The sequence below is a fragment of the Neoarius graeffei genome, chromosome 12 (assembly GCF_027579695.1).
Source record: "Neoarius graeffei isolate fNeoGra1 chromosome 12, fNeoGra1.pri, whole genome shotgun sequence".
Taxonomy (NCBI): domain Eukaryota; kingdom Metazoa; phylum Chordata; class Actinopteri; order Siluriformes; family Ariidae; genus Neoarius; species Neoarius graeffei.
The window spans coordinates 47,463,994-47,483,798 of NC_083580.1; the positions used below are offsets into that span (position 1 = coordinate 47,463,994).

General features: G+C 41.0%; 1 protein-coding gene across 2 annotated transcripts in view; it reads right to left on the reverse strand.

Annotated features, from left to right (window-relative positions):
* tnksa (tankyrase, TRF1-interacting ankyrin-related ADP-ribose polymerase a) overlaps positions 1-19,805 on the reverse strand; it is a 429,478-nt gene that overhangs the window by 53,745 nt on the left and 355,928 nt on the right. For both annotated transcript variants that reach the window (XM_060935943.1, XM_060935942.1), the window contains exons 12-14: positions 9,326-9,497; positions 9,150-9,229; positions 2,179-2,324 (exon numbers count right to left, since the gene is read on the reverse strand). In XM_060935943.1, coding sequence (XP_060791926.1) covers positions 2,179-2,324; positions 9,150-9,229; positions 9,326-9,497 — 398 coding nt within the window. The remainder of the gene's footprint in view (positions 1-2,178; positions 2,325-9,149; positions 9,230-9,325; positions 9,498-19,805) is intronic.

A 19,805-nucleotide genomic window follows, 5' to 3' on the forward strand; every position in this document is an offset into this window, starting at 1 on the left:
TCACAGCAGGAAGTCTATCGGTCTCATCGCCATTTCCACTATACTAAAACACAGAGCTGACTGCAACTCAGATCCTCCATTTTGAGCTAATTTATCACCATGCCACGTAGATGTGTTGCTGGCCGGTGCAGCAACATGACAGAAGGTGGATTTACGTTGCATTCATGGCCCAAGAATGTTCAAACTGCAAAGATTTGGACGCGTTTTGCAAGAAGTTCACGAGCACACTGGGCGCCTACGAAGTGGTCTCTCCTCTGCTCTGCACATTTTACTGAGGACTCGTACGAGACCTCTGATCTGTTGAGCAGCGTTGGCTATAAGCCCGTATTGAAAAAGGGTGCAGTACCAACAATTAAAGGAAAAGAAAACAAGAAAAGGAAAGCGAGTTCAGTTGCACCAGTTCTCCCAGAGTGTGAGCCGAGGGTTGTTGCTAAAACATGGGATGGGATGTGACATCATATCGCTCAGGCAGTGACCTCCCCGCGGTTGTTGCTAAAACCGATGATGTCCCGTCCCGGGTTTTAGTAATTGCCTGAGCCGAGCAGTAATGGCGGAGTACTCAGTAATGGAGAAAATGGAGAATGAGTGGAGCAGCCGTCTGATTTCTCCGCTGGATATGCTCGCCTCAGCAGCAATATCTCACCCTTACGTGGAAGAAGCAAATGAACGGAGAACTGAACGAACAACTGAAAGTCAGATTGTTTCAAAAACAAATCGGCCACAAGATCAGCCTTCAAGAAGCGAGAACACAGACGGGTAAGCTCCGACTCTCATTTGGATACAAAACAACACTCGTTGTTTACCTGCATTTAGATTAATCCATGTAACTTGTATTGTGTGTTTAAGTTACCGGTATAAGATTATTTAATTTGCTTCAGAATGTGATCGTCTCAGTTCATCTGATTATTTAATTAGCCTTTTACGTTTTATCAGTGAAAACGCATGCATGTACATGTATGTTGCACAAGTTAGAACACCCATCCTGTTTTAATGAGAGTCAACCCACAATCAGTGAAGTCAAATCAGTAACGGGATTTCTTACTTTCACCATAAATTATTTATTTATATGACTTTGGTCTGTAGCTGTAAAAGGCCTCGGCCTTAAAACCGGTTCCCGCTGTGACGTCACGCACTCAGGGCTGGCTGCCTCAGCGGGGCAGCTCGAACGCCAAATTCACGGTGGAATTTAACTCTCAAAAATATATATTTTTATTCCCATTTATGCAGCGTACAAGAGTCAAGGATGAAGATACTATCCACTCAGAAACGTGCTTAAAATAAAGGTTCTGCGCATCTGCTTTAAGAAGCGCTCAACTAAGCAGACATCCATTCATTACCTTAAGACATGAAGTGTCTTAATTAATAAAAATAAAGAAAAAAAAACCCCACTGAATTAGAATGCGTCCAAACTTTTGGCTGGTACTCCAAATCTACTAAAACAAGCTTTCTGTAAGGAGATGTTTGTTGAACATTTATGAAAGAAGTGCCCAGTGTCAGCACTTTGTAACAGTCAGAGTGAAAGCTGTACGTTTTCAGGACAGAGGAGTTTGTTTCTCTGCAACAAGCTGCATTTTTTTTCTGATCAGAAAGTGAAGGAATGACCGTTTATAGCTGCAATAACATGACCATATATAAATGATGAGACTTGACTTGTTTTCATGAACATTCCATAACCTTAAATGGATCCAAGGTAGGAAGAGGCTTTCCTTCATAAATAAAACCTTGTTATTGCTGGCAAATTGCTTTGGTGCAAGAGGAATTAAAACACGTGGGGTTTACTGTTACAGACAAATAATCAACGACATAATGGTAACAGCAACTCGACTTCATCACAGCATCCTGTCGTTCAATATTTCAATCGAACAGCAACACAGTGTTTTAGTCTTTGTCTGTGGCTGAAACTCAGTGCACTAGCCTTGCGTTAAATAAAACAATCGGCTTAAAAAAAAAAGGATTCTTGCATGTTAATGACAGTATGCTAAATCTGACAACAAGAAAAAATTACTGTGGAATACAAGTGCATGCTGAAATCATGATTTTGCCTATTGTGATTTGATTGTGAAGAAAAGCAGCAAGAACTTTTACCCTTTCGCATATTACAAACCAAACCAGTGGCGTTCCAGTAGACGTTTTAAATCGAGCTGACGACTTGAGCAGATCCTGGAAGCTCCCACTCACCCTTTGTCTTTGGCGTGGACGTCTGCGCCGTGATGCAGCAGGTACTCCACCACAGCCACGCGGTTGTAGCCTGCCGCAAAGTGCAGCGGCGTCGAGTGACGTCCCTCCAGATCCCTGCAGTTCACATTCTGAGCAGAGCACAGTTGCTGCAGAGAGAATGCGCGCACACACACACACACACAGAGCAATACAAATATGAATGCATCAGGATGAGTGAACATACAGGAAAAAAAAATGCATCATTGCTCTGTTCATTACTTAGCAATGTCCAATTCACCCATAGACGCTATAAATATACAATACAATGCGGGATGCTAAATACACAAAATGCAACCCCGATTCCAAAAAAGTTGGGACAAAGTACAAATTGTAAATAAAAACAGAATGCAATAATTTACAAATCTCAAAAACGGATATTGTATTCACAATAGAACATAGACAACATATCAAATGTCGAAAGTGAGACATTTTGAAATTTCATGCCAAATATTGGCTCATTTGAAATTTCATGACAGCAACACATCTCAAAAAAGTTGGGACAGGGGCAATAAGAGGCTGGAAAAGTTAAAGGTACAAAAAAGGAACAGCTGGAGGACCAAATTGCAACTCATTAGGTCAATTGGCAATAGGTCATTAACATGACTGGGTATAAAAAGAGCATCTTGGAGTGGCAGCGGCTCTCAGAAGTAAAGATGGGAAGAGGATCACCAATCCCCCTAATTCTGCGCCGACAAATAGTGGAGCAATATCAGAAAGGAGTTCGACAGTGTAAAATTGCAAAGAGTTTGAACATATCATCATCTACAGTGCATAATATCATCAAAAGATTCAGAGAATCTGGAAGAATCTCTGTGCGTAAGGGTCAAGGCCGGAAAACCATACTGGGTGCCCGTGATCTTCGGGCCCTTAGACGGCACTGCATCACATACAGGCATGCTTCCGTATTGGAAATCACAAAATGGGCTCAGGAATATTTCCAAAGAACATTATCTGTGAACACAATTCACCGTGCCATCCGCCGTTGCCAGCTAAAACTCTATAGTTCAAAGAAGAAGCCGTATCTAAACATGATCCAGAAGCGCAGACGTCTTCTCTGGGCCAAGGCTCATTTAAAATGGACTGTGGCAAAGTGGAAAACTGTTCTGTGGTCAGACGAATCAAAATTTGAAGTTCTTTATGGAAATCAGGGACGCCGTGTCATTCGGACTAAAGAGGAGAAGGACGACCCAAGTTGTTATCGGTGCTCAGTTCAGAAGCCTTCATCTCTGATGGTATGGGGTTGCATTAGTGCGTGTGGCATGGGCAGCTTACACATCTGGAAAGACACCATCAATGCTGAAAGGTATATCCAGGTTCTAGAGCAACATATGCTCCCATCCAGACGACGTCTCTTTCAGGGAAGACCTTGCATTTTCCAACATGACAATCCCAAACCACATACTGCATCAATTACAGCATCATGGCTGCATAGAAGAAGGGTCCGGGTACTGAACTGGCCAGCCTAATTTTTCTCTTTAAATGATACATTTTCTCAGTTTAAACATTTGATATGTCATCTATGTTCTATTCTGAATAAAATATGGAATTTTGAAACTTCCACATCATTGCATTCCGTTTTTATTTACAATTTGTACTTTGTCCCAACTTTTTTGGAATCGGGGTTGTAGACCATAATACTGAAACAGCAGAAAATCTACATATTTGGCAAAGCCGTTGACAAACAAAACACGCAAGTTTACATCAGTTGCTGTGAAAGCTTGGAGTTCTTCTGGAAAGTGATAGTCAAGGTGTCACATCTTTAGCTTGATATCAACAACACATTGTCAGTAGCTGAGTTTATGCCCCCGAGTTTGTTGCTCTATACTTCCCCCTAGTGGAAGAACAGATCTTTTTTCAATAGGTTCTTTCAGACTGGAGGATCTTTTCATCGTTCTGAGCGCTTTTGAAGGAAGTTCCTCCCATTTTTTTTGCATGTCCACAGGAACTAAGGGTGGTCATAGGTATCAGAATCCCGTTTTATGGGAAATTTTTCGCTCCTATTTCAGGGTAAGTACCAGTACTCTCCCAGCACAAGAGGAACCACTGATGATCCAAGTGTACGTTGATTGGTCAAACACGAGCTAATATGATGCCATTTATTATTTTTTTTTAAATCCGTGTAAAATGATAGTCAAGTAAGCAGCTTTTTGAGTTAAAAAAAAATAAAAAATAAAAAAGGGGCGGTACCCAGACAACTGGACCAACAGAAGTCGAGGCTTTACTGAGTCTAAATGCAATGGAGGAAATACAAAATATAAAAATCTTCATGAGTATTTCCTACTAACGTCACTTCAGTGTTCCTACTGGTGGTGCAAATGCAAACAGAAAGAAAAAGCCCCTGAAGGTGTGTAGTTCTTTGAGGAGCTCTCCGGTGGGCAGTTTCTCAATTAGTCCTTAGAACTGTTTGGTCTGAAAGCGCCCAATTTCATTAAGGTCCATAAGATGATTTAGAACATGGAGTCTGAATTCATGTGACGGGCTTTGGTGAGGAAACGCGCTGGTTCGGCCTCACATTTGACAATAGTATCTAGCAGCGTTGTAGTTGAGTCACTAAACCTCGAGTCCGAGTCCAGTCTGGAGTCCCTAGCGTTCAAGTCATTAAAAAAAAAAAAATTCGAGCCGAGTCGGAGAACATGACTCCAACCGCACCCTTTGACGGCGGCTGTTTTAGCGCCATTAACATTAGTTTGTTCCTGAACAGATGAATGCGAGTCCTCTTTGCCAGGGAGCGTGAAGGATTCTGTCAGAGATGGTTGGGAGACGGATGCAAGTGCAGAAGGTGTGTTTATTAATACGAGCGAAGAGGGTAAACAATCCAGAACGGCAAGGAAAATCGTAAAAACAGGCAATAGGTCGAGCGAGGCACAAACAGGCTATCGTAGACTCGGCAGAATCAAAGACAAGAAACAGGAAATCGGGGCTCAGGAAACCAAACAAGGAAATAAGGCTCGGTAATGTGTCAGCAATGTAACTCAATACTTCGCAAAGTGAGTGCGTTTTCACAGTTTTTATTTCGGCGCGCTGATTGCGCCTGAATCCCGTGCAGGTGCGAGTCGTTTACACCGTGCACGCTGTCTGGAGCGCGCCCGAGAGTCTATCTACCAAGGCGCGCAGGTGTGACAACTCTTGCACTAAGGCCCTGTCCACACGGCAACAGATTCAGGTGAATCCGATAAAATTTTTTATCGTTTCGGCCTGGCGTCCACACGGCACCGGCGTTTTGGGTGCCCCAAAACGATATTTTTTGAGAACGGTTTCCAGAGTGGAAAAATCTGGCAACGGCGCCGTTGCGAAGTCGTCTGGATGAGTAGAACGGATTTGTTTATGATGACGTCACAGCCACATGACTAGAACAAGCAGCACTCTCGCGCGCATCATTTGTAACAACAACAGCAACAATGGCGGACCCCAGAGTAGTAGTAGTTTCAGTGCTGCAGTTGCTGCTAAGTTTATTCGCATTATTGAAGCAAAATGTACAAAATGTAGTCGCAGCCATCATCATCTTCTTGTTGTGTGTTTGTTCCTGTGAGTGCTTCATGCCGGGTAGAAGAAGGGGTTTATGCGCATGCGTCCTACTTCTTCTATTGTTCTGGTGTCTCTGATGGAACCGTCTTACAGCGCACGTAGAGGTGTGGCATGTGTATTGCATCGTTTTCGGCAAGCGTTGCGTTGCCATATGAACCTGATATTTTACTGATCCGTTGTCCATGTGGACGCGATATTTTTTTTTACCCGCTAAAAAAAAAAAAAAAAAAAAAAAAAAACAACTCGTTGCCGTTGTGTGGATATAGCCTAAATTAGTACAAAAATTAATGTAGATATAAATGTGTTATGACATTATTATGGCATGTTACAAAAAATTAAGATAAAATCTGAGTCCTTGTCTCCAATTTACAAGTCCAAGTCAAGTCCAGAGTCCTTAAAATTAGGGCACGAGTCCTGGACTCGAGTACGACCAGCCGCGTATCTAGACTTTATGGGTGATTCTTAGACTACGGGTACTTTTATGTTATTTGGTCATATTTTAAAAAATATTTATAATTTTGGACAAATTCCACTTTCTTTGTCACACTACCAATGAAACCCACTTAAAAAATTTTTACTAGCTTTCTATTATGATTTTTTCATACTTTTCAACCTCCTGGAAGGTGTCAAAATCACTGTTTTCTCCTTGTCGCACACCCAGACTTTTAAACTAAAAGACTGAAAATAAAGTTTAAGAATATGACTTGGCTGGTAATTATTAATGTACCTGTATTAAATAATAGTCACATAAATACAATGTCATATAATATTTCATTTGAGTCCATCATTAATATATTTTTTTATACAAAATATACCTGTCGCACAGTATTGGCGTCATTTCCACCACAACACTGTAATGTCCCTTTAAAAAGTTTGTGAGAAAGATTGTTTGTGTGGTTACCATGGAAATCTACACTGACATCAGAGCACATGTCGAACATGGAGTGCATTTAAATTTTCATTAAAAACTACTGAAGAAAAATCAAGGTAAATATTGCTTGATCAGTAAATACATTTATTGTATGTCATTTCCAAACATGCTGTACTGTCATGGGTGTTTTTAAAGAGATGAAAATTTTAAGTTAAATAAGAGTATCTTGCATACATGAAATGCTAAGTATTAATTCAAAGCTAATCAGTGAAGCCATCTTCCATTTTTTCACAAAAAAGTGTAGAAATGTCATTTCCACCACGGTCATTTCCACCACACTGCTCTCTGTGGTGGAAAAGACAGTATGTGGTGGAAATGACATTTAGGATGATAACGTTCAGGTGACATGGATTGTGAAAGAAGATATATGCAATACTTAATATAATAGAACATGTTACATAATATTAGAATAGAAATTTTTAAATATTATACAATATCTCATCTCATCTCATTATCTCTAGCCGCTTTATCCTGTTCTACAGGGTCGCAGGCAAGCTGGAGCCTATCCCAGCTGACTACGGGCAAAAGGCGGGGTACACCCTGGACAAGTCGCCAGGTCATCACAGGGCTGACACATAGACACAGACAACCATTCACACTCACATTCACACCTACGCTCAATTTAGAGTCACCAGTTAACCTAACCTGCATGTCTTTGGACTGTGGGGGAAACCGGAGCACCCGGAGGAAACCCACGCGGACACGGGGAGAACATGCAAACTCCACACAGAAAGGCCCTCGCCGGCCCCGGGGCTCGAACCCAGGACCTTCTTGCTGTGAGGCGACAGCCAGCGCTAACCACTACACCACCGTGCCGCCCATTATACAATATTAATATATTAATTAATATTAATATAATATAATTAATAATAGTATAATTAATATTAATATACACTCTCACACACACACTTATAGGCCTAGACTGTTACACCCATCTAAGCCCCCTTCAGGTTCAGCATTGTGGGCGTTGATACCCTGTTTTTAAGACCCTCTGTTAGGTCATCTTTCTATTAGTAGGCAGTTCCATGATGTTCCATGATACAAATCATACAATTTCAGGAGTTAGTTACAGTTTCAAGTACAGAGTGTTCATTTAAGAGACCAATTAGAAATGTTCAGAATCCACTTTTTAATATTTCTGCCTTAAGCCATAGGTTTAATGAGTTATTTGCAGCCTATGAACTGTACTCATTCATGTTTGAGACATCAAGTCAAACTGTTTGATGAAATTCAGATATTGGCTTGGCACTAAACTAAAAACAGGTGTGTTTAATTATTTTGTGAACTGTAAAATGAGTTTTATTTGTCTAATAAATATACTTTTATGTCAATTCATTGTCATTTCCACAACACCTGGTCATTTCCACCACCACATGTCATTTCCATCACCACACATATTTTTTGAAAATATTCAAACAGTTCTCATCACACATTAAAACTATATGCACAGTTTCTGAGATCTTGTGTTATTTAACATAAAAAATAATGCTATTTATTTTCTAACAAGGTCCTACCCAAACCAACGTTAAGTTTCCCACTGTGACAGGTGTTCAGTACAGCATTTGGTCCATAGGACAGTTAATTTCTCTCACTGAAAAATGCATGGTTGTTTTATATCATGGACAAATGGGTAAAGTTACTTACAAACATGATCCTAAACAATTATTAAATGGTGTAATTTATTCTACTTTTACTTTACAGTTGTAGATTGAGATGTGGTGGAAATGACGTTTCTTCACTGTGGGTCAGATAAAATGTCAAAAATAACAATTTGTCTTGTAATCTAAGTTTGAACTCTTACATATCTTAAAACTGTATGTTATTTAAATGTATGATACTGAATTAGGTAAATTTTGAAAAAAGTTTTTTTTCATCAACTTCACAATGGTAAAAGTGCCCCTAGTTGAAGAAACACCCTTATATTCCTGGCTTAAAAGGGTATATTGTGAGTACTTGGCTTTTACAGCAAACAAATGTGGCACAGAATGATGTTGGATGTACAGTAGTGTTGTTCACCTAGTGTAGACCAAAAAAAAAAAAAAACACAGCTAAAAGATGGAAGGAAAGGTGATGCGTTTGAATCTCACAGCAAACGTTAAACATTAAAAAAAAAAGAATTTAGAAATTATACTGCCATTATTTGCAGTAATGCAAGCAGCCAGGTGATATTTGGACCAATGGCAGACCGGAGAAGGTCTAGAACCATTCTTGCACTTGTTTTTGCATTTGAAGAAAAGATGCTTGTCCACCAACACGGGGGAACTGTTGGCGTATAAGAACGCTATGCTGAATCTCCACAGTTCTCCGTCCTGGAGTGTTTCCTTTCCGTGGGTCAAACCAGCACAGCCATTCACTTAGAAAAATTCGTTTTGGGTTTGACTGCTGGAAGACCCCATGTGCAATTACAAAATTAGACACGCTTATTTCATATTAAGTGTTTCATTTCCTCCCTTAATTGTGTGAGTGCATTCGTCACCTTCACAGTGTCCAGGTCTCCTGCTTTAGCTGCCTCTAAAAGCCTGTAGTCTACATCAGAGTTCCTCACTGGAATGTTTTCTACACAGGAGACAAGCAGAGTTAGCAACGTTACAGTAATAAGCCTCGAACGTCCACGTATCACGTGCTGTGAGAGTGCAGCGTGGTTGCGTTTACCGTTGAGGATTTGCTGCACGGCCTCGTTGCCCATCTGTGCGGCGGTGAAGCCCTGCAGCGAGACGATGGCTGGATCTGCGCCGTAACTCAGCAGCAGCCGACATGTCTGCAGATGACCGGCCAGAGCCGCCCGGTGCAGAGCCGTCTGTCCCAGAGTGTCCACTGCGTTCAACTGTATTCATACAAACACTGATATAAGGAAGTGCCAGATTTGCTATCATTTCTGCATGGTAGTGTGTTTAGGTTACGCATACAGGTCCAGAAATTACAGGTTCGTTATAGCGACAGCGATTGAGAAAATGACATGTTGAACATTGGTGCATCGTGACAGGTCAGTAAGCATGGAGCTGGAGATATCTTCCAGGCTTGAAACAATACAACACTGAACGGCAGAAACACAAGCCAACTTGATTGGGACATGAGAAAACGGAGATCTGTATAAATCCCAGACATGGGAGGAGCTTCACGATGTACACATGGTTAACATACTGAAACGGCCATGCATACCACATACATGCTATTTTAACACAACCTGAATGCTGTTTTATGTCTTTATGAGAAAAGAGGAGGAGCTCGGTTTAGGGGGTGTGACCAAACAAATTGATCCTTCGTCACATCACCATGTTAGGAACACAGTAACGTTAGGCTTGACAGCATGCTGCTGCACTGATGAACCTCCCATACGTTTGTGTTTTCGTTTGGCCTTTAAAGACGTTTAAAAATGTTTACATAAAACTAGTGTCGATTCAAGAATAAAGAACATATTGACGGATTATATTGTTCATTTTGCGTGGCGTTGTGATGAGCTTTTATGTTAAGCGTTTCATAACGTTGTCTCATGCAATACACCAAATTCACGGGCGCCGCCATCTTTTTTTTTTTTTAAGTGATATTCGTCACCGGGCCGTGTGTTTTGTTGTTGGGTCAATCAGCTTAAAACTCATGATTCCCACCTAGTGGTCAAATCTCTCATGTCGACTTGTTTTTCCAGTAAAATCAGCCGAACCCTTTGCTGTCTCACGCCCGCGAAAGATCGGATCACTGAGGAAAATTTTGTATCCTTCCTAAAAAAAATCATTGAGTTTCCTCATATTTATTCCTGGAGAAAAAATGAGGTGGTGTATAAATATCAGTAATACTGTTTGGAAGAGAATTAAAAGTCTGACCCGCTTATGCACAGCGCATTCGAGCACCACCGTGTCCACAATTTAAAGTGAACATACCGCTAAATTCTGGCTTTTACGTTTCAACACAAAGGATGGACCGATTTTACTGATGTATTACTTTTAAGCCTTCAAGGTGCATAATTGTGATGTATAAGACAAAGTCTTTATATGTAATTCTTACCCTGATACTCAAAAATCTAAATCTCTCCATTTTTGGCTTTGTGGTGTATTCATTTCTGATTGAGGTTTCATCTCCTGAATGGAAAATTAAACCAGTGGAAAATGAGTGCTGGTTTGTGATCGGGGCAACGGACAAAAACGGAAATTTTATAAAAACACTGGATTTTCAAATGGTTCATAACTCCCTCCCCCAAGACATTTTACAAAATTAAACAAAAGTTTTCAATTCAGATCTTGACACTCTAATTTGATACATTACTAGTCTGGCTAACGCGACTTCAAAGCTCTGCGAGCATTTGGTCTGGCAAGGATATTAAAGGAACAGTCCACCGTACTTCCATAATGAAATATGCTCTTATCTGAATTGAGACGAGCTGCTCCGTACCTCTCCGAGCTTTGCGCGACCTCCCAGTCAGTCAGACGCACTGTCACTCCTGTTAGCAATGTAGCTAGGCTCAGCATGGCCAATGGTATTTTTTGGGGCTGTAGTTAGATGCGACCAAACTCTTCCGCGTTTTTCCTGTTTACATAGGTTTATATGACCAGTGATATGAAACAAGTTCAGTTACACAAATTGAAACGTAGCGATTTTCTATGCTATGGAAAGTCCGCACTATAATGACAGGCGTACTAACACCTTCTGCACGCTTCGACAGCGCATTGATATCTGAGCTCCGTATCAATGCGCTGCCAAAGCGCGCAGAAGGTGTTAGTACGCCTGTCATTATAGTGCGGACTTTCCATAGCATAGAAAATCGCTACGTTTCAATTTGTGTAACTGAACTTGTTTCATATCACTGGTCATATAAACCTATGTAAACAGGAAAAACGCGGAAGAGTTTGGTCGCATCTAACTACAGCCCCAAAAAATACCATTGGCCATGCTGAGCCTAGCTACATTGCTAACAGGAGTGACAGCGCGTCTGACTGCGTCTGACTGACTGGGAGGTCGCGCAAAGCTCGGAGAGGTACGGAGCAGCTCGTCTCAATTCAGATAAGAGCATATTTCATTATGGAAGTACGGTGGACTGTTCCTTTAAGCCCAACCGTTTCCCAAAGTGCGTGGTTGACCCGCCTCCCTGAAATGCCTCAGTTTGCTACTGGTCGAAGCCAGAAAAGGCTGTGACGAAGCTTAAACCAATCACATCACTCTTTCCTCTGACGTATGTGATGCGACGGAAACTGCTTGAGTAACAGGAAGAAGATAAATACCTCCAGGGCTGCTCTTTGCTCTGTTTTCAATGAGAACTTCATCTACCGCTGTGTCAAAGGCTTGCCGCTGCTCCATGTTCGTAATGTTTCTAGTGAATGAAGCGCTTCCGGCATAGATTCTGTAAACAATCTATGGCTTCCGGTCACAGTTCTACTACGTCAGTGCCTTGAACACGCCTCTACCCAGGGCCGTTGGAGATGCTCAAAGTTGACTGGCTCCCGATTTGTCGGGAGCTTGGAAGAGCTGGAGATAGCTTGCCTTGCCAGACTAAGCTCGCAACAGGCCCTCGTGTTGCGTCACACTTAGGATGGGCGGGCCCAGGCTAATACATTACACAACACTATGACAACTACTTTAAAAAAATGGCCTGTCATTGCTAGTAACTGACCTAAACCCCCACAAGTGTCACCTCTCAGACGCGTCCTTTTAACCCTCCGGGGTCGAGAGCTTTGCCGGTGAAGCGTGACAGGTTTAGAATGAGTAGATCATGTACAAAGATAAATATCTTTGCGAGTTTTTTTAATCATACAAGCATGATTAACATACTGACCATCTTTATACTTTATACACTTTCCTATGTGCCCACTGCCAAATAATATAGCTTTTAAATCACCTAAATTAGATGAAACTTAAAAACATGTCGCCTTATTCAGTCACAACAGAGTCGGAGCGCTGAGCACCCACTTACACATTCATAAAAGACTATTCGCATGGTAACGGCATGATAATCACTTTCACTCTTTCCATTTCGATTGGTTTCTCTTTCGCGGTGGGAACGCCCACCGTAAACAGGATAAAATCTGTCATAGCTTAGGCTATTTGGAGGTAAAACTTGTTGCGAGATGGCACACAGATTTTATGCGCTTCGGATGATTGAGGACAGCGATTCAATTCATGATTCAGGACAGCAATTCAATTCCATCTTGAGAACTCAGTCACTGCTCATCTTCACTGATGAGTGGTGCTTTTTTTTTTTTTTTTTAACTTTGACTCGATCCAGCCAAAGATCAACCCGAGTAAGCATACATGTCAACCTTTGGTCAATCAAACCTGTATAACCAACCTCCAAAATCCTTATTTCCCTTATAAAATCCGTATAAGATGCAAATTAAAATAATTTACCTAAAATTTGAATGACAATTAATGATATATCCCAGTTACTTTTTATTCAATATTAATAACAATAAACCTTCAGAATGAATACAAAGCTCCAATGTTCGACAAAAACACAAAGTGTCACTCTAATGTTCTGAACTGTACTCCATGACAGCTTTTTTAGCACTCTGCACCAATACCTCACTAGGCTGCAGGTCACAGCAAGTGTCGAGCTGTGTTGATCTTACACTGCAGTAGGCCAGGTCAGGGTGTCTGCATTCAGGTTCTTTCTGCTCTTCCACAGCCATAAAATTACACATCCATAAAATTGCAATGGCAGGTAGATGGTAGAAACAGTTAACAGGTCTTTAGCTCTTAAAGTCTTTAGTTCTCCCTTTAGCTCTTAACACTTTTCCTTTAGCTTTGTCTTTAATTTTCTCTTTAGGTGAAAAACCTTTGAAAATATAAAAATAGAAAAACCACAACAATTAACAGTTAAAATGCAAAAATGCAATGCTTCTGTGCAAAATACGCATGTAGAAATGCACTATGCAAATATGCCTTAAATACTTATGCAAAATAGACATATGAGAAATATTTTAAATTACAAACCAGATAACACTTAAATATGACTGTAGAAAAATAAGATTTAACTACTTAGTATACACATTAAAATCACAAGGAAATAAACTACCAGAAGAACCAATACAACCACACAAGCCACAGCAGTACGCTCAATTTGGCCATTCACAGCTGCTTTAAGTAGCCCACAAATCCACTGCAACTACCAATACCATATAATGCAGAGAAATACTGCAATGAAGGAATCTGTGCCCAGGTTTATACTTAACCACACAACAATAAGGGTGTTTTCACACCTGGTCCCCTTTAAAGGAGCCAGACTCAGTCCTCTTTAAGTGGACCAAAAAGTGGACCAACAGAAAAATAACTCAGTTCTTTTTGTGTTCACACTGTGAATTTATTACAAAGAGGACTGGGTTCTCTTCCTGGTCCAGTTAAGCTTTGATGGGGCCTCAGTCCTCTTTCTGTTCACACCAGGTCCTCTAGAGCCCTCAGACCCCCAGTGCACGGAATTTTGGGTAATTTTCTCTTGAATCAAAATGTCTGCTGCCATGCTTGCCCTGCTGTATTCTTTGATCAAAATAGTGCGGATTAAGGAAAATAAATTTATTTTATATATGTGCTGTCAAGCGATTAAAATATTTAATCGTGATTAATGTCGCGACTGTCATAGTTAACTCGCGATTAATCGCAATTTAATCGCACATTTTTGTCACACGAAAAACCATTGTAATTCTCTTACCAGCATAAAAAAGTGAATGGGCTTGTTTTGTACCAATGTTTTTCTTATTGCAAAGCATAACACGTCTTGACACAGCCACTGCAAACTGAAACCTAAGCTGAGCACCAGGGCTCTTCGTCCCGAGACTAACAAGAGAACCATGAGTGAAGTAATCTACTGCTTGAGTTAGTCTATCAGAGAGACAGGTTACACAGTGACGGTAGGCTTGACATGCTTGATTATAATATAAAGTACACTATTATATTAAGTTTAAGTTCGTTGATAAATATTGCATTGAATCTGATCTTTACTGTTTCAGCTCACTTAACACATTTTGTACTTTTACACTTTCTGCCTGTTGATGCGTCGCGCTGTCCAATCAGAGGCGGCCAAATTTGCATATTACAGGAAGGATTTCTGGGATAGCATTGAGTTTACAGTTCAGAGGGATCTGGCTTCTTTAGACGCTGTCTTCTTAAAACTGAATAAATATTTAAAAAGAGCCAAATGAGCCAGTCTTTTAAACGGCTCTTTTCAAAGAACGGATCACAAAGATGCGGATCCCATCAAAGAGCCATAAGTCCCATCTCTACTAGCGCGCCCTGCCCGCACTGGTTCTTTGAGGGAGGAGGGCAGAGGACTCTGGCTGTGCGGGGCGTGGCTAGCTGCTATCGTTTTTCTTAGCAAAGTCTCTGTTGCAAGTTCCTGGCAGTTTCAAAAGCTTATGAAAAACCTACATCATGTCACAGAGCGTTAATCTCGCGATAAAAAAATTATCGCCGTTAAAATTGAGTCAAGTTAACGCGTTAATAACGCGACATTTTTGACAGCACATATATATATATATATATATATATATATATATATATATATATATATATATAAAAAATATAGTTATATTATTGTGGCTGACTCGTCAGTCAGTAAGTTCAGAGAACTGTAAAGCGGCTGTGGTAAGTTCCAAAAGGAAGTTGAGTTTCCCTGCTACAGTCACGTGACCAACTACGGCAAACGAAGAAGGTTAAACTACAGTGAAAAAGGCGAAGTGAACCCGGTGCGCTTTTTGTTCACAATGCGCAGATTAGGCGAACCGTACCGTTGATTTTTAGCGAACCGTACTGAGACCACCTCCTGAGGTGGTCTCAGTTCGGTTCGCTTTAAAGGGGTCTGGGTACGGTTGGAGTGTTCACATATGCGCAAAAAATGCTGAGTCATCGATCTGAGTTCGGTTAGATGGCTGAAAGGGACCAAGTGTGAAAACACCCTAAGACACCAACAATGGAGTACAAACACTACGCTGCGTGTATTCAAATAGAAAGCCCAACGCCCAACACTGTTGCACGGCCACGCATTGCCAAAGCAAATACCAACCAACCACAGAGATGCAGCACAATAAATTTCAACATTAAATAAAGCAGAACAAAATACAAATGCTTACCGGCTGCCTCTCCAGTTTCCCAAATGCCACATTTGCACAGTGTTAGCTCAAGTAGGTCAGAAGTACACCAGTTTTAAAGTAACTCTTACCAGTCTCCCACCACCCCACAACTAATCAGCTGATTAACACACCTATGAGCCTTCAGTTTGCAGCTCACACTCAGCTGCAACGAGCCCAACTGCAATTGATAATCAGCTAACTAGCAATGCTCGTTCCAGTCAATCAGCCGAGTTGCAGTGATCTCACTTTCAAACACACACTTTTTTTCCAGTTTTCTAAACACATTTTTCCCCTGTGTTTTCCAAATGTAAACAAACACCATTAAAAACCAGTTTGACTTTACACCGGGAGAAACCTACCGCTGTATTGTGTTTTGAATTTCTTTGCCGGAGTGCCCATTCAGAATCTTTTCAGTCACTAGTGAAAGTCACTCAGGTGGAAATACGTGTTTCAAACAAAATGTTACTTCCCGGTTGGCGGGATTCTCGCAATGTGGTGTGCGCATGATCAGAAGTGGAACGAAGTCTCGCTACCACGAGATAACACGCGATTTCATAAGACTCTTTACTGGCTGTCTGTGGTGTACAGTACAGTTTGTAAACGTTATGCGCGCTCTTATCATCGTGGGAATTGATTATAGTTCTAAATAAATATTGAAGTTTTTTTAAAGAATCCGTATAACTATTTGTACGCCCGTATACTACGTTTATTGAATCAAATCCGTATAAAATACGGACATTCCGTACAGGTTGACATGTATGCGTAAGTGTAAATATTTCTCCTATTTCTGATGCAGATCGGTTGATATGCGTGCGTTGTAGTGCATACACAGGAAAAATGACTGAGCAATTTTTCCAGAGTTAAAAGTATTTTCCTCAAAAAGAGTTAATTTTGCTATATTTTGAGTTTAGAGAGTAAAATTTGGAGTGGGAGTGAAATTAGAGTAACTGTGTAAAATAGTTACAAGAGTTAATTTCAAGACGCACTGAATAGAGTCAAATACCAAAATAAAGTAAAAAAACAGATAAATGAAGCTGTTGTAAAAAGCAGTTTGAGAACCGTGTTGGAATGTGTGAAAAACATGACCTTACCCATTGTGTCGAACCATTTTGATCACTTGACCTGATGGGATTAAGAGTTGGCAGTGGGACGGGCTTTCACTCTTCTCATTGAATGGAAGGGAAATTTTTACCCTCCTCACTGAATACCCCTCCCACTGCCAACCCTTTATCCCAAAACAATAGGACACACATTTTTTGATGGCGAGTTAATTGTCCAGCTCAGTGGAGCAGATTTAAGTTTGTGTGCTTGATCCATTCCTAAGACTGAACAGAATCACCTCAAGTGACCAAAACGGTTCGACACAATGGGTAAGGTCATGTTTTTTCACACATTCCAACTCCGTTTTAAAATTGCTTTTTACAACATCTTCATGTAGCTGTTTTTTTTTTTTTTAAGTACAATCATGATCAGACATACTACATGGATATTACTGTAGCTGAACTTGTGCTGAATACAAAAAAAAAGGTTGAAAATACTGCTAGGATTTGTTGGAACGGACAACAAAATCAGAGCACGCCAAAATCATTATAGCCAGAAAATACCCTCAGACTCCAGAGGGTTAAACATCATTTACATTTTAATGTCCTGCGTTTTTAACTCATTTTTATTTTGGTTTTGGTGGGAGATAGAAAAGCATGAACACATCCTGAAATGTGTTTATAGTGAATAAAAAGAGGAAAACCTCTTTTCCTGCAAGAGATTATCCAATCTCAACCAACATGTTAATTCGAATAGGATATATACACTACCTGGGATTTTTTTTTTACTGCCCTTTTTTAAGAAGGTTAAACAGAGGATAATCTTTACAAATGCATGCACACACAGTCAGTAAAAAATTCTTGACATGACGGATTTAGATGGAACGAAAATCCCAGAGATACTCCAGTCATAAATTCATTACTCCTTGAGGCACTATTCAAAGAGGTATGCATTTACTTCAGATGGATTTAACCCTCTGTTGCCCCAAAGCAACTGCTAGAATCCTCCTACAATGGCTGCAGACAGCTGTGGGTTTTAGAGACACATCTGCTACAGTAGAACACTCATTCATGAAAAGATCATGCTTGTAGATACATGAACACCATATTATTTTTAAAACTAATGTATTGGGATGCCATTTGTCTGTTTTTGTTTCGATTGTGTACGTGCGAATCAGTTTGTTAGGGCAATGATCGGCCTGTTGTTCATGAGTGCATATCTAGAACATACCAGAATAATCTGGACTGTTCGGGATATTACAGTGGATTGCTGGCTACGCAGAACTGTGTAAGACGTAATGCCGCTCTTTCGAGCTCCGTCTGGAAAGTTCAGCCGACTGCATAAACACAGCGAAACGCAGAAAAGAGGAGGACTGAGTTGACTACTTCTGAGGAGGTTCACGCCTTTGTGTTTCGAGGCCGAGGGGAGGAGCCAGGGCGTCATCTTGCTTGTAGTTCTGCACTGGTGTGTTTGAAAATTCAAAAGTCATTCCGATGGTCTCATCTTTTTTTTTTTTTTTTTGTTACATCCGTGGACTCAAAACCTGTTGCCAACTAATTGCTTAAGGCAGTGTTTCTCAACCACTGGGCTGTGAAATCCCCCCCAAGTTTGAAGTCAAATACTAAATAGTTCAGGATGTCATAGTGTCCTAAATCCGGTAGCTGCTTTGCCATATACTTTTCAAGTGGAATAAATAGATTTGTGGGTAAATTAAGAAGAACAAGTCTTTATTTTGTTACATTTAACCTGCGTGTGTACGCGCACACGGTGTGAGCGCAGCGGGCTGAATAAATAAATACATTTGTGGGTAAATTCTCTGGCTCTGTGATGTCTGCTGGAAGAGAAGAGCAGGGAGGATTGAGAATCGAGCGGCTGTGGTTTGTTCACACCCGATACTAAAACCTGTAGCGTCCTAGCAACCTTCTCAAAGACGCGTACAAAAAGCCCAGAAACTCCTCCTTACCCGGGCAAAAACGATACAGGATTTATCTTGTAGTGTCCTGAGGCCCAGATCTTTAACCCAGACACACACACACACACACACACACACACACACACACACACACACACAGTCGTTCTCCTCCTGCTCTTCCAGGTTTTCGTCTGTGTGTCCGTGAAGAACGATGTCTGCAGCAGCAGGTAGTTTGAGATGTCGGGGAACTCAGCGGATGGATAATTTTCCAGCTCATAATGAACGAATGAATAACTTTATTTAAACACGATAAGTTGATCAGTAGAGCTGCTGGGGTTGTGTACAGATACAAATAACTACAAATACAAAAGACTCAAGATATACACACATTCACACACACACATCACATTATCTCTAGCCGCTTTATCCTTCTACAGGGTCGCAGGCGAGCTGGAGCCTATCCCAGCTGACTACGGGCGAAAGGCAGGGTACACCCTGGACAAGTCGCCAGGTCATCACAGGGCTGACACATAGACACAGACAACCATTCACACTCACATTCACACCTACGGTCAATTTAGAGTCACCAGTTAACCTAACCTGCATGTCTTTGGACTGTGGGGGAAACCGGAGCACCCGGAGGAAACCCACGCGGACACGGGGAGAACATGCAAACTCCACACAGAAAGGCCCTCGCCAGCCCCGGGGCTCGAACCCAGGACCTTCTTGCTGTGAGGCGACAGCGCTAACCACTACACCACCGTGCCGCCCGAGATATACACATCTTTACAAAAAAAAAAAATTAAATCTGTTATCTGGTAATTAGCTTCACATTAAGTTAATAGCGTGCATAACTATCGTCTTTGTATTTAGTTACGGCTACAATAGGATCAAAATTTATTCTACTAATGTCAAATTTAGCGAGTCAATTTTTCTTTTATGGGAAAAATCCTCCTTTGTCAGCGTGTAAGGATCTAATCCCATTGAGTGGTTTCTGTATCCACTTCCTGGTTTTAATGACCTGCTTGTTTGCTGAACACAAACATGGCAATAAGTTCTTGTGTTAATGGACCAGACTCCACTTTTGGATCATGAATCCCTTTTGAGTGAGAATGCCCTGCATGTGTGGCTT